This window comes from Triturus cristatus, chromosome 1_2, assembly GCF_964204655.1.
Source record: "Triturus cristatus chromosome 1_2, aTriCri1.1, whole genome shotgun sequence".
Taxonomy (NCBI): Eukaryota; Metazoa; Chordata; class Amphibia; order Caudata; family Salamandridae; genus Triturus; species Triturus cristatus.
This window is the reverse complement of record NC_140580.1, coordinates 484,552,050-484,565,693: the sequence shown is the minus strand read 5'-3', so window position 1 is coordinate 484,565,693 and position 13,644 is coordinate 484,552,050. Positions and strand designations below refer to the sequence as shown.

At 43.9% G+C, this 13,644-nt stretch overlaps 1 protein-coding gene across 1 annotated transcript in view; it reads right to left on the bottom strand.

Moving 5' to 3' along the window:
• The window catches only part of TCERG1L (transcription elongation regulator 1 like), a 1,143,777-nt gene extending 1,131,668 nt beyond the window's left edge, over positions 1-12,109 (bottom strand). The window contains exon 1 of the mRNA XM_085606206.1: positions 11,650-12,109. Coding sequence (XP_085462332.1) covers positions 11,650-11,913 — 264 coding nt within the window. The 5' untranslated portion in view covers positions 11,914-12,109. The remainder of the gene's footprint in view (positions 1-11,649) is intronic.
• Positions 12,110-13,644: the final 1,535 nt, after the last annotated feature.

Genomic DNA, 13,644 nt, shown 5'->3' with positions numbered 1-13,644 from the left:
TCCCGAAGCACGTGGCAGCGGTTTTCTTTGTGTGGGAAACAAAACTGAGTCTGGAATCCAACCAGATCCCAAGGTTTTTGACCTCGGTAGCAGGGAGAGGAGTTGGACCAAGCTCAGATGGCCACCAATGATCACCCCATAGATGACTCTGCTTGCCGACAATGAGCACTTCGTTTTTTTTGGCGTTCAATTGCAGGCAATTATCTGTCATCCAGCGGGCTACTGAGCTAATTCCCTCACGGAACTTAGCCGCCTCGAGGTCGGAGGCCCCACTTAATGCAACCGCCAGCTGTGTGTCGTCAGCATAGGACACCATAGTCAGGTTCCAACGCTTGGCGACAGCAGCCAGCGGCTGCACGTAAAGATTGAAAAGTGTGGGGCTAAGAGCCGACCCTTGCGGCACACCCTGGGCAATAGGGTAGGGTTTAGATTGAAAGGGAGGTGTAACAACCCTGAACGTACGACCGGATAAAAACGATCGAAACCATTCAAGTGCCATGTTATCGACACCTGCCTCACCCAGACGCTGTAATAAAATAGCGTGGGAGACGGTGTCAAACGCGGCACTGAGATCAAGGAGCACCAGTGCCGCCGTTTGACCAGAATCGACCAAGGTGCGCCGGTGATCGACCATAAAGAGCAACGCAGTCTCAGTGCTATGGCCGGGTCGAAAGCCATTCTGAGAGGGATCTAAAATATTAGCACAATGGAGATGGTTGGATAAAATGGCGTTGACATGGGCCTCAGTCAATTTTGTAACCCACGGAAGAAGAGATATGGGGCGATAATTCTCCAGTTTTGATGGATCCAGGGCAGGTTTTTTTAAAATAGGCATCACCTGGGCTTGTTTCCAACTAGCAGGGACAAAGCCAGATGTCAAAGATAAATTGACAAGATCACGTAGAGGAGGGAAACAAAGTGACGCAGATTCTCTGAATTGGGCAGGTCGAAGAGGATCCCTTGGTGAACCTGATTTACCTTTCGCCACAATTTTATTAAACTCCTCCATCGAAAGCTCTGGGAAAGAGCACAAAGACATAGTTGTCATTGGGCCAGGTTCCAGCTTCTCCGAAGGGGCGGAAGGATCGGGAAAGGAACGATATATGGCCTCCACCTTTTCCACAAAGAAGGTGGCCAGGTCCTCACAGTGCGAGGTAGGGCAGATCTCAGCAATTGGGGCTCTACTGGCTGTGAGATCCTTAAGCACCTTAAATATTAATTTGGTAGGATTGGTGCTGTTGTTAAATTCGCGGGAAAAATAAGCAGCCCGAGCTTTACAAACCGCTCTATGATATTTCTTAGTCCTGACACGGTACTCCGTTTTCCTATCAGGCAGATATGACTTACGCCAGGCTCTTTCAGCTTGTTTACAGGATTTCCTTAGGAGCCGAAGCGAGTCATCATACCAGGGACTGGGTTCAGCGCGACAGCGTTTACTCTCAGCTCATAGCTTTATCAGTCATGGTTATGTTGCACTGTTGTATTACGTGAACAAGGCTTCTTCGCAAGCTGAAACGCGTTGTAAGTAAACACCCTTGAATCTCTGGAGTGATGTTTGGTCCGTATTACTGAGAGCGCACGATTAGCATTTTTTTGACTGGATCCTATTACCGGCGTGCTCCACCGGTGTGTGCGCCACCTTCCCCGGGTCCTCAGCTGTCGGAAGGAGCAACTTTGGAAAAAAAAAATATATATATATATGTATATTTATATATATATATATATATATATATATACATGTATCTATATATTTAGGTATATATTATCTACTGGCGGTCGCCAGTAGATAGTTATAGTTAGGACCGTGTTTCCATAGGAAATCCGCAACATTCTATTTGGAATAACTTTGGCGCCGATTGACGAATCCTCGCGAAATTCTCAAAATAGGTGGGGCGCTCCGCTCCGCTCCTACCCTGAAAGTCTCGGTGGGATTCGTCAAGCGGGGGCTGAGAAAAAGGGGGGGTCCCAAAACGCATTTTCCCCATGCATTTTTCCATAGGACCTTTAGTCTGAGCTACAGCCCGAACGGCTGAACAGAATTACCTGAAATTTGGCAGAGAGGTAGCCCTCAGATCAGGGATGTGCCTTTTAAAGGTCTCGTGAAAATCTGTTCAGTATTTCCTGAGAAAATAGCATTTAAATCAATATATATATCTATGGGCGCGCTCCGAGCGCGTACCGTAAGCTTACCGTACGCGCATGCCGCAGTGCACGAGCGCGATTCTGATTGGTTGTTAGATCTCAGTAAACAATCGAATCGGTCGAAACCAGGAAGTGTCTCTCGCAGTCTGAGGGGGTGAAAAACAAAGGTGGAGAACGTGAAAAGGGGGCAGGGTGGACAGTTCCTGACCCCCTAGCCTTTGTCAGGGGGTCCCAGAAGGACCCCCAAGGGCAAAAATTAATTTAAATTTTTTTTCAAAAAATCGCCGAATGCGCGTAGCGTACGTGCACGGCGTAAACGGAGAAATTCCGCGAGGAGAAATTCCGCGAACTTCGCGTAACTATTCCGCGATTACGCGTACCGTACGCGCACGGCTAAAAAAAAATTTCAAAAAGGAAAGCTTAAAAAAAAATAAAAAAAATTGTGAGGTAAGGTTGGCTCTTAAAAGAGCCGTTGGGTTAATACAGGGATGGAGGAAAGAAAGAATGGGAATATTATGAGCGTCTACAAACGTGCTGGTCTATCTTATTGTTAATAAGGGAAACACTGGTCTCCCCAAAAACAATAAGACCACAACACGTTGTACACCTCATTGAAACCCTCCGAAATCGAGGGTTAATGTCCAGAGGAGCAGAAGAAGGTGATGCTCCCACCTCAGAGGAAGGGCTCAGCTGAGCTGCCGATGATGTACTCGGCTGAGCTTCTGAGGTTGGGCTCCGGTGACATACTGAAGAGTTTTCTTCAGTATGTCGAGCAAAGGTCCTGGGATGTTTATCCCTAAGGTGTCTCTTCATAGAGTGATTTCCAAAGGAATACTTTTTCCTTGGATCTCCTCTAGATAAAACACGATCACAAAGTGTGCAAGTGACCAATGGAGCATTGACCTTTTTCTGCCCCTCTGGAAAAGTAAAATACTCCCACACAAAAGAATCCTTTTGTTTCCTCCTTCTCTGTCTGATGATTGTGCTGCTAGGCTCACTCTCAGAAGAGGTCTGCTGCTCTGCCATTGTATCTCAATGTCAATTCAGCTCCTTCTCCTAGGGGATCTCAAGCAGTAATGAGGGGAATGGGTGTGGTGTGGGAAGTTTCTGGAACTGAAAGTAGTTTCAACCAATGAAAAGTGTTCTTTGTGGATCACATGACCTACCGTGCGCGCTCCGTAAGCTTACGGTACGCACTCGTAAACAAGTACGCATGCGCAAACGTGATGCTTACGGAGCGCTTACGGAGCGCGTACGTAAGACGCACTCGCGCATGCGCATTACACGCCCCTGCGTAACCGCGACGTTGCTTCCACGCAACGCGCATGCGTGTACGCGTACGTCAAGTACGTATCATGTAAGCGCACTGTACTTATGACGTACGGAGTGCGTAGCGTCAGCTTACCGTACGCGCATCGTATCACGTAAGCGCACCGTACTTATGACGTACGGAGCGCGTAGCGTCAGCTTACCGAACGCGCACGGAAAAAAATGCATAAAAAAAAAAATTAACCATTCCATAATGCAGGATATAGTACATATATTATTTTATACATAGGTTTACCAAAAATATCAAAAAAAAAATTGCATTTAAAAAACCGTACAAATTCACTGAAAAAACCATAGGTTTCACACACGTTATAAGTAGGAATTAGCATTTAAAAAACCTTGCAAATTCACTGAAAAAACCATAGGTTTCACACATGTTATAGTTAGCTGGACATTTCACTCGTAAAAAACCAATGAATTCCCCCGTTATAGTTAGTGCAGGCAACTATAACTCACGCAACCGCAATCCTCTGCTGATGACGTCAAATATTACATCACTGATGACATATGTGTCTTTCTGAAAAATAAATATTTGTAATATATGTATAGCTAAAGATTAATGGAAGAAGACATGGGTAAATAAGTGTCTAAATACAGTGATGTAATATCTGACGTCATCAGCAGAGGATTGCGGTTGCGTGAGTTATAGTTGCCTGCACTAACTATAACGGGGGAATTTCATTGTTTTTTTACGAGTGAAATGTCCAGCTAACTATAACATGTGTGAAACCTATGGTTTTTTCAGTGAATTTGCAAGGTTTTTTAAATGCTAATTCCTAACTATAACGTGTGTGAAACCTATGGTTTTTTCAGTGAATATATATATATATATAGATATAGATATATATAGATATATAGATATATGCCAAATAGCTTCCTGCCTTCTTCCCAACTGCTTCCACCTCACAGGGTCAGTGCTGGGCAAGACGGATGCAGGACCCATGTATAAATAGCAAGAGCACTCGCACTGCCGTGCAAGACGACGCTCGCACTCCTTGATATTCTTCAGTTTTAAAGTTTATTCTGGCTAACACGTTTCGACCGCCTAGGTTTTTGTCAAAGCCACAACAACAAAGATTAGCAGAAAATACCCCGGTGGCCTCAACCAGGATGAGGAACTTTATCGCCAAAGTAATTGGGATATAATTACTTTTTGGGAATCGGATGTGGATGTGATCCAGGTGTGTCTAGTGACATTGACATTGATGATGTGGCTTTTAAGATCAGGTTTGTCCTTTGGCAAGAATTCAATGTATCTTAAAAGCAAGTGATTTCTTGAATGACACTACAAGGAGTAAAGTGTTGATTCTTTTTCTTTCCCTTGTTTCTGTTCCTTTGTACTTTTGTGTTCACACTTTAGTCACTTTGGTTTTTTTTCTATCGTTTTTTGGTATTTTAAAATATGGAATGCTGTGTGGGATTCTGCCATCAGAGTACTGGTGCCATTTATGGAATCCAAGTAAATAGGGGGCCATGGGTACCTTCCTCTGGTCTTGGTCACTTGACAAGGATCTTGAAATAATGGATACATGTGAGAGTGGCCTGAGAGAGGCATTGTTTGTCCGAAGTGGTTAGCAGGATGTTTCTAGGGATATATACTAGAATTATGGCACTTGCATTGAAATGGTTATGTATGTATATACATTTTGATTATATATTGAGGAAATGTTCAGGCTGAGTGGCCAAACTGATATAAGAAATTGGGTATGTTCACAGTACAGAGCTGGTAGAATTACAGCCCCATACACTGGTATTTTTGTGGTAATAATAAATGTTATATTGACTTACATGAATTATGAAATGTTTGTGGGAAGTTATCCTAGATATTATGTTTTCATTACATATGAAATGCCGAGTCTGTCTTCTAAAAGGAAACACAGGGTATGGAGGGTTTTTGAGTCCTTTTCCCATGTCTACACTTGCCATGGTTGGATTTCCATAGAAAATAGGACACTGTTTAACTTTGTTGTTGTGGTTTGGACAAAGACCGAGGAGGTCGAAACGCATCAGCCAGAATAAAGTTTACAACTGAAGAACATTGGGGAGTGTGAGCGTCTTCTTGCACTGCAGAGCGAGTTCTCTGGAATTGAAAGTGTTAATTATTTTGTGTATCGTCCGTTAAAAAGTCATTATCTGATTTGCTTATAACTTCCTTCCTGTTTGATGACATGCATGAAATTTGACAGACACTTAGTATGTAGAGATTTCTATTTATGTGTTCAAATTTGTGCAGATCCATCAAGGTGGAGTCCAGGTATCATGCAGCGGGGAGGCAAAAACTGCTCATTAGCTTAATAAGGTGGCACTCTTCACAAAATTTAGCATAGGCTTGGAGGGATTCGATTTCTATTGGTATGTCAATGTTTGTGCCAATCCATTCTGAAGGTCTATAAAAATGTCTGTTCTTTATAACATTATCTTTGCACTGTTTGATAAATATGCATCAAATGTGCCAAGTAGTTAGAAAGGTACGCCTAGTGTAGGTATTTTAGGTTTCCTAAAGATCCAATTGGAGTAAAATTAAAGGAAGGGATCAAAAAACTGTTTGATTCACTAATAACTTTGGCTCCATTTGATGTAACGGCATGTAATGTAGCAGATATATAGCACATTTAGCCTTTTCCTTGTTTTTTTTCCTTTTGTGCAGAGACATCTAAAGGAGGCTGTGAGGGCTGGAGAAGCCATGGAAGAAGGATCATGCAAGACACAAATGAGGTACAGCCCATTAACTAAACCTCCCTCTGCAACACTCTCAAAGAATGGCATCATTGGATTACTTCAGATGACAGGGTATAGAGTGGTGAAAGGAAAACAGTATTAAATACCACACAACTTCCCTCTAATAAAAGAAAATAGTTAATTATTTCCTTATTCTCCGCCATACAAAAGCTCTGATTTCATTTCTTGGATATGTTCGATTTGTCACCAGGAGAGCCACCTACGGCCGACTTTAGTCGGTCGCCATCTTACCCCTAACGCTCAAAGCTTTGATATTTCCAATGAGAATTTAAGTTCTTGTTGAGAGATAAATCCCTCAGTCACATATTGTGTTGCATCAATAAATTCTCCTGACATTTGTCTTGATGGCGTTGCCGAATAGTTTATCAATGTCTCTATGTTCTGTAAATTAAGAGTTTTCACAGGTACAAATAAGTCTGTAAATTTTGACTAATTCGCCAACCTCAAATTTAACTGATTTGGCTTTCTTGGTCCCATCAAACAATCTTTTACCTACCAGACAAAGACTCATTCACTCTCATCCTACAAAAATCATCAGTGGAGACATCAATCCAACCTTTTCTCCAATCCATCCATCCCAGAAGCAACCTGTTCTGTCGTTTTCTACCCCTAAAGAGTTTAAAAGGTGTTTTGTTGATTATTGTATATTGTGGCAATCTGTAAACAACTAGTCTCTCACCTTTAATCTAACAGATAAACCTTGGATAGCTATATAATCTCTTTCATTGTGCGATTAAGGCATTCTACCATGCCATTGGTGGCTGGGTGGTACAAAAGTACAATGTCTTATGGATAATTCCACATATCTCAAAAAAACTCTCCATCTCTCTTGAGCAAAATCGTACCTGATGATCAGTTAACATTTTTCTTGGAAAAACTTCACTTCAAAAAGCTCCTCAATAAATGTTATAACATTACTAGAAGTGATCTCCCTCACACAGGTAACTTCTGGCCATCTTGAAAACATGTCTAGCAACAATTTAAAACAGCAAACTGTTTTTTCACCTCAAACACCCTACTATCTCAAAAGACATATCCTCAGACACTCTCTACAAACCATAGGAGGAACACTGGTTGTCAACATTTTGTCACAGGCCGGACATTCAGAACAACTTCAAATTAATATTTCCACCTCCATATCTCACTAGGCCACCAAATGTTGGCATGAATATGCTGATTAGTTTTATAGATGCCAAAATGGCCTTCATGAGCAATATCTAACACCTTTCTCCTCAATTTTGAAGGGACCACCAACATGTTGCCCCGGAACATTAAGTTAATTCTGCAATACAATTCATTCATAACTTCAAAGTACGGTTGTAACACTTCCTCATGTGATTTCTTTTCCATGCACCCATTACTCAAAATGTTTTTACATTTACACAATAGACAATCATGTGACATTTTGCTTTCCCAATCATCGTTAGGTATAACAACACATCTCCATCCATGCTTTCTTCCCTTGATATGGAATTGTCTGGTAGAAGTCCAGACAAACAGTCTGCCACACAATTTACCTTGCCTGTTATATACTCTGTTGTAAAATTATGTTTCTGTAATTCCACTAGCCATTTCTTTATACGTGCAGATACTGTATCCAATCCTTTTTTCATAAAAAGCTCTTTCACAGGATTATGGTCTGACCCAATTACAAAAGTGTTGCCCCCAAAGAAAACTCCTGCACTTCCTAACTGCACAATTAGCACCCAAATCATCCTGTTCTATTACCGACTAATTGTGTTCTACCACAAGCGCAAGGCAAAAGAAATAGCTATTTGATGCCATCCTCGTCATCAGTGTGAAGCCTAGAGCAGCCGCGCAAGGATCCCGCAAGATAGCAAATGAAGTCAGTCCCATTTATTGAACCTCATCCCCCAACTTTCCTTTTCTCTAATGATCATTCATGGAATCCTCAGCAAAGAGCATGACTGTATTCCTAGAATTACATTTTAGGACTACTTCAGATGGCAGGGCATTCAGTGCTGAAAGGAAAGCAGTAATAAATATCACAGGACCTGAGTTAAATGGGAGGACAAGAAAAGTGTTACATTTCTAATAATTGAACTGTGTGATGTATCTGCACAAAATTTGGTAAGAACTGTGAAGGATTTGTCTTACCTTGGCATGTCAATATTAAACATTCAATTGGTTATAAATGTAGCACAGTATGATGAATTTACACCAAATATGACAGGCAGTTATAAAGTTCCAACCAGTGCAGCTGTTTCATGTAACTCCAATGGAGGACAAGGTAAGGGGGGATAAGACATTATGATTTACTAATAACTTTGGCACTGGCTGGAGGCATGGAATGTGGCAGAGGCTCATCATATTTAGCCTACTCTTGATTTTCATAATTTTCCTAATTTGTGCAAGTCCATGAAGGAAGGCACGTTGAATCACTGGAGCATTTCTGGGCTTTTTTTTAGATTTTATTCACTGAACCATAACTGGCCTTTAAATACTTTTATAGATATATGTATGTATACATGTATGTTTATATGTATCTATACACAAATATGAAGAGTGTAAAAGGTTATTTATTGCCACTGTTGAGTTTTGTGGGGAGGGGCCATGACTCACGAGAGGTAAAGCCTTGAGTGACTCATAATGTGACAGCCCTCCTTCAACAACAGTAATATATACAGCATAGTATACGATGCATCTGCATGTATGGTTTATACCATTGCATTTGTTCATGTATATTTTTTTTAACAAAATATATTTAAACAAAAACATTGTTGAAGGGATTCTATCTACAAAGTAAGAACAATCCACATTGAGAAAGCTTCCTGGCTAGGGAGAGGATATTTCCTTTTGCATAGAAATTGTTATGTGGAGACGTGTGGTGCAGCGGCCAGGGCAGCTGCCTTGGGGCAAAGGGTTCATGGTTCGATCCTGGGCTCCGGCAGCTCAGCTCAATACCATGTGACTCTGGGCAATAGCCTTGAGACCTGTAAGGGTGAGTAGTTTGTGCTTTACAAATACGGATTTAATTATGTGCAATCAGACAGTGCACCCTGCTTTTCTCAAGTCAGTGTTGCGGTATTGTGGTAACAAACTGGAATTTTACCTTTTTACCGTAATTATAAATGTGGCAATGTGCCTTTATCTGTACAGTTTCTCCAAATAACGTGAGTAATGGGCCACATTTATTTACATTGGCAATAATCTGTCTGTCTGTCTGTCTGTCTATCTATCTATCTATCTATCTATCTATCTATCTATCTATCTATCTATCTATCTATCTATTCACACAGAGATATTTATAAACACACAAAGTGTTTATTCATGAGCTGCATCTACGGAGCGCGTGCCAAAGCTGCACGTCTGAAAATCACTGCTGACAAACACAATCTCAGGTCTCGTGGGGCGAATTCAGCGGTTAGTCAGGTGGGAAATCTCACTTGGACGTCCTGAGGTAGAAATCTGTATGTAAATTGAGAAGGGTTTCCCGAGGTTCGTAGGGGAGGGGGCTGTCAAACCAGGTTTGAGTAATGAACAAAACCGCTGTGGGATTTCTCAATGAGCCTACACTTCTCTACAACAATATTCTATGCAGCGCCTCTCCCCTGTGCCTTGTGCTGCCTCCATCTGTCCATCTAGCATCGACTCGCTGTGACCATCAAGAACCAGCAGTTGAAGGAGGGTCTCACAGGACGACTACAGGTACGTAAAAAAAACGTAAGTCTCTATAAAGGGAACCTATTGCCAGCCATGATCCAAATTCTATGTTGATATCTGGCTTAAGGGTTTGGCAGGACATTCATACCCACTACCAAGTTTCTGCAACGGGAAGGGAGTTTATTGAACAGTTCCTGGAATGAGCGCACAGCATGCAAACGTGTTTTTTTTTCTTTAACAGCGCTTCATATCAACTAAATCATGTTTAGGCGCTTTCGAATTTACTGATATGGGAACCACGGCACTGGGACAAAAAGCGACTCACTTAGTATCACTGAAACGAATGGGCAAGTGGAGGAGTCAAGATTGAAGCCATTATGTTCTGGTGTCAAACCCTTGAAATAAACAACCATAAAAAAGTAACTGCTGAAAAGAAATCGGTCGCTTTTGAATGGCCAATCAGCGCTCCCCCAGTGACTATACAAGCATATAATATTTTTAAAAATAAGGAACCGCCAAGAAACTTATAAATCCATTTTTAAATTGTCAGTGCCGCAAACTGTTGTTTTATTTATTGTGAAGTGTAAATGTTTTTCAGGCGTTGCCTTTTAATATCTCGCCCCCCCCCCTCCCCCCCCAACACACACACACACCTCTCAGCCACTAACGAAGCACTAAACCACTCGGTAAACAGTTGGGAAAGAATCGCCGCGCGGCTGGATGCAAGCCTGCAAGGACAAGCGCTGTGATGCTGCAGGTTTCTAAACATCTGAGAAACATGACTGGCTGACATAAAGTACCTCTAGCGGCAAGTGCCTGGCACGACACCACACATACCCTCCGAAAAGCAACATACCCTCCTAAAAACAATCAATGAAACAGGAAAAGGAAAAAAATTAAAATAAAAAATAAAACTCCCTGTCAGGTTATTAGAGAATATGTTTGCGTCGTTAATATCTGTGAGGAACAGAGAGGAGTACGGAGTCATATCTAATAATAAAATGGATAGATAAATAAATCCAGAAGTGCTTTACTGAATGATCAAACACGCCTCATGATTTTTTCATACTGTTGAGAGCTTTCCCGTCTGGGAGCCGAAATGCCCGCTCCAGAAAACGGATGCCTCTTTTGAGTGCAATAATTACCAACCGCAACCTGCAATTTACAACGCAGCTTAATGACCCCAAACCACTTAGAAAAGGGCGGGTATGTTTGCTTCCGTTTTTGTTCATAAAAGATCTGAATTCGGACACACATAGCTATTCTATTTCTTTTCCCTCAAGCAGTCAAATAATACGTTTCTCTACACCATGCCAAGCAAAAAGCATTAACTGTGGTGACATTCTCAATAGTTTCCCACGTCTGTATTTCTGTGCATGGCATATCTATGCTGTTCGTTTAAAGTGTAGGCGACCAGCCTCCCATGGAGTGGAATACGTGTCGACTCCCTAGGTGTTAATGGGGTTATAATGACCTGCAAAGTATGATACAGGCGACAGGACCGATTAGTGAATTTTGGCAAAAGCGTAGGGGGAACGGGATGTCTGATATTTCGTTCTGTAATCATGATCCCAACTGTGAAAATGAAAGGTGGGTTTGCACTGGGCACATAGGATGGCTGTAAAACTTCTTGGGACCAGCGCCCCAGGGATTCTGAGCAGACTTCTCTCCATGCAGTGGGTATTCACAGCAGACATCATAAATAATGAAGCAGGCGCGAGCTCGCATCTCTGATCTCTGTCTGATACTGTCCCCCCATCAGAAGGAAGACCCGGCCGCGGGAGCCACGGCGGACAGCGGTCCAGGGAGGATTACCTGTCCATTCGGCAGAGTGTACTGATGGACAGCGGGCTCCGGTACGGAGGGCACGGGCATCAGCGGCAGGAAGGGGTCGCAGGGCACCTGCCAGCTGGGTATCCCTTGCAGGAAAGGAGACGGAGAGGAGACCAGGAAGGGCGGGGGCGCGGCACCTATTCGAAAGAGACCCGCAGGGGCAGGGACCATCCAAATCCAGGGAGGCGCCTCTGCGTTCATCTGCCAGAGCACCGGCTGCCGTTTGAGTCTCGGTACAGGGAGCATCCTACATCTTCTGCACCAGCCTCTCGAGTGACTGCACAGCAGGGACTGGCACAGGTCCGGCTCGGGGTGCTGCCCAGCGCTGCTCCGACTGCAGACCCTGGCGGACGAGGCAGCCTCTGCGAGGAGAGATGTCTGTCCCTACTGTAGTGCAGCATGCCGCTCTTCAGCGGAGGCGGTATAGCACCGGAGGGGAACCTCCAGCGGTACTCAGTGGCTGCCCTGCTGGAAGTCCCCGCCCTCAGCTCCTCCTACAGTCCCCGCCTGTTGGCTGCGGCTTCGGGCGTTCGTGCTCCTACAATGTCTAATCTCCGTGTGCGTCCTGCAGGTTCCCGGGGGGCAGCGTCCTCTCCGTTTTCCACGTATCAACCGACTCCTCTACTTATTGGGAATTTCCACGGCCGTAGGGTCGGGTATCCCACACTACGCGAACTTCGGTGGTTCCTTCTTGCTTGTCATCTCCCTGTGTCCGAACTGCCTGTCAAGGCACTGTTTACCCGCTCCCTCCACCCATTCAATGCTTACGCGACCTGCCTGTGGAAGCGCTGCTTACAGGCATTTGCCGTACATCTTTCACACAGACTGAGGCTGTGCCACACAGGTGAAGGAAATACTGCCCTATGACCCGACCGTGAACACAAGGTAAACTACCATTATCTCGCCAGTCTGCCTCTGACTGGATAGCACTGCGTCCTGTCTGACTCATTCTGAATTTCCACCTTCCAGGACGACGGGCTCATAAACTCTACCAGTGTTTGTAATCCACCAGTTGCCGTGGTGGATTTCAGACGCTATTCGCACAAGGCTCAAAGACAGAACTTGTCGGATGCGCTTTAGCTGCAAAACATTGCACTGTACAACCCGTCAATGTCCATCAATTCCAGAAGAAACCCGGTAGCATGGGTGGGCACTTGGAATGTACGCCCAAGGGGGCACGCTGCTGATGCCCACCATGTTGTCCCAATAATGCAACATGGATGTGCCCCAGCGCTTTAGTAACAGTATTAACCACACTTTCGTGAAAGTCCAGAGTCGCAGCTGGAAAAGGAATCGGCGCGGATGGTGTCAGGGACTCAGAAAGAAGCTGTTTACAGCATGGTCCCAACACTAAGAGCAATGAGGGATTGTCAGAGCCCTCTGCTGAAAACACAAGGGAATATTTTAGGCTTGCAAGATACGTGCAATACAAGAATGATTAGACACGCTGTCAGGTGATGTCAGGTGTCGATAAGCTGTGTTTGAGCCCCGAATCCGGAGGTCTGAAACCCACTGCATCGAAGCCATGGCCGCGATACCAACAGAGCCACTACGCAGAGGAGCCTCGGATGCAGAATTTGAGGCCCTTTGTCGATGGTGGTCGAGCAGAAAGAGCTGTGTTGAAAGTCACAAATCTGATACTGACGTTGGTTTTGAATGAATGAAGTGAAAGAGCAGAACCAATTTGCAGGATCCAGCAACATCTGTAACATCCATAGAGAGGTTTTGAGAACATTGAAACCTGTGTCTGGAAATGGTCACCTGTACATCATTTAGTTAGTCCTATAAACCAATTGCCAAATCATGATTGTAAGGAAGTGGTGTGGCGACTCGGCCAGAGCGACTGACTTTGGAGCACTGGGCTTGGTGCCGGATCAGCTCAGCACCACCGTGACTCTAGGCAAAAGCTCACTTACTCTTCCATATGGCCCCAGCGCCTTGAAACCTTAAGGGGTGATATGTTCGATTACAAAAATA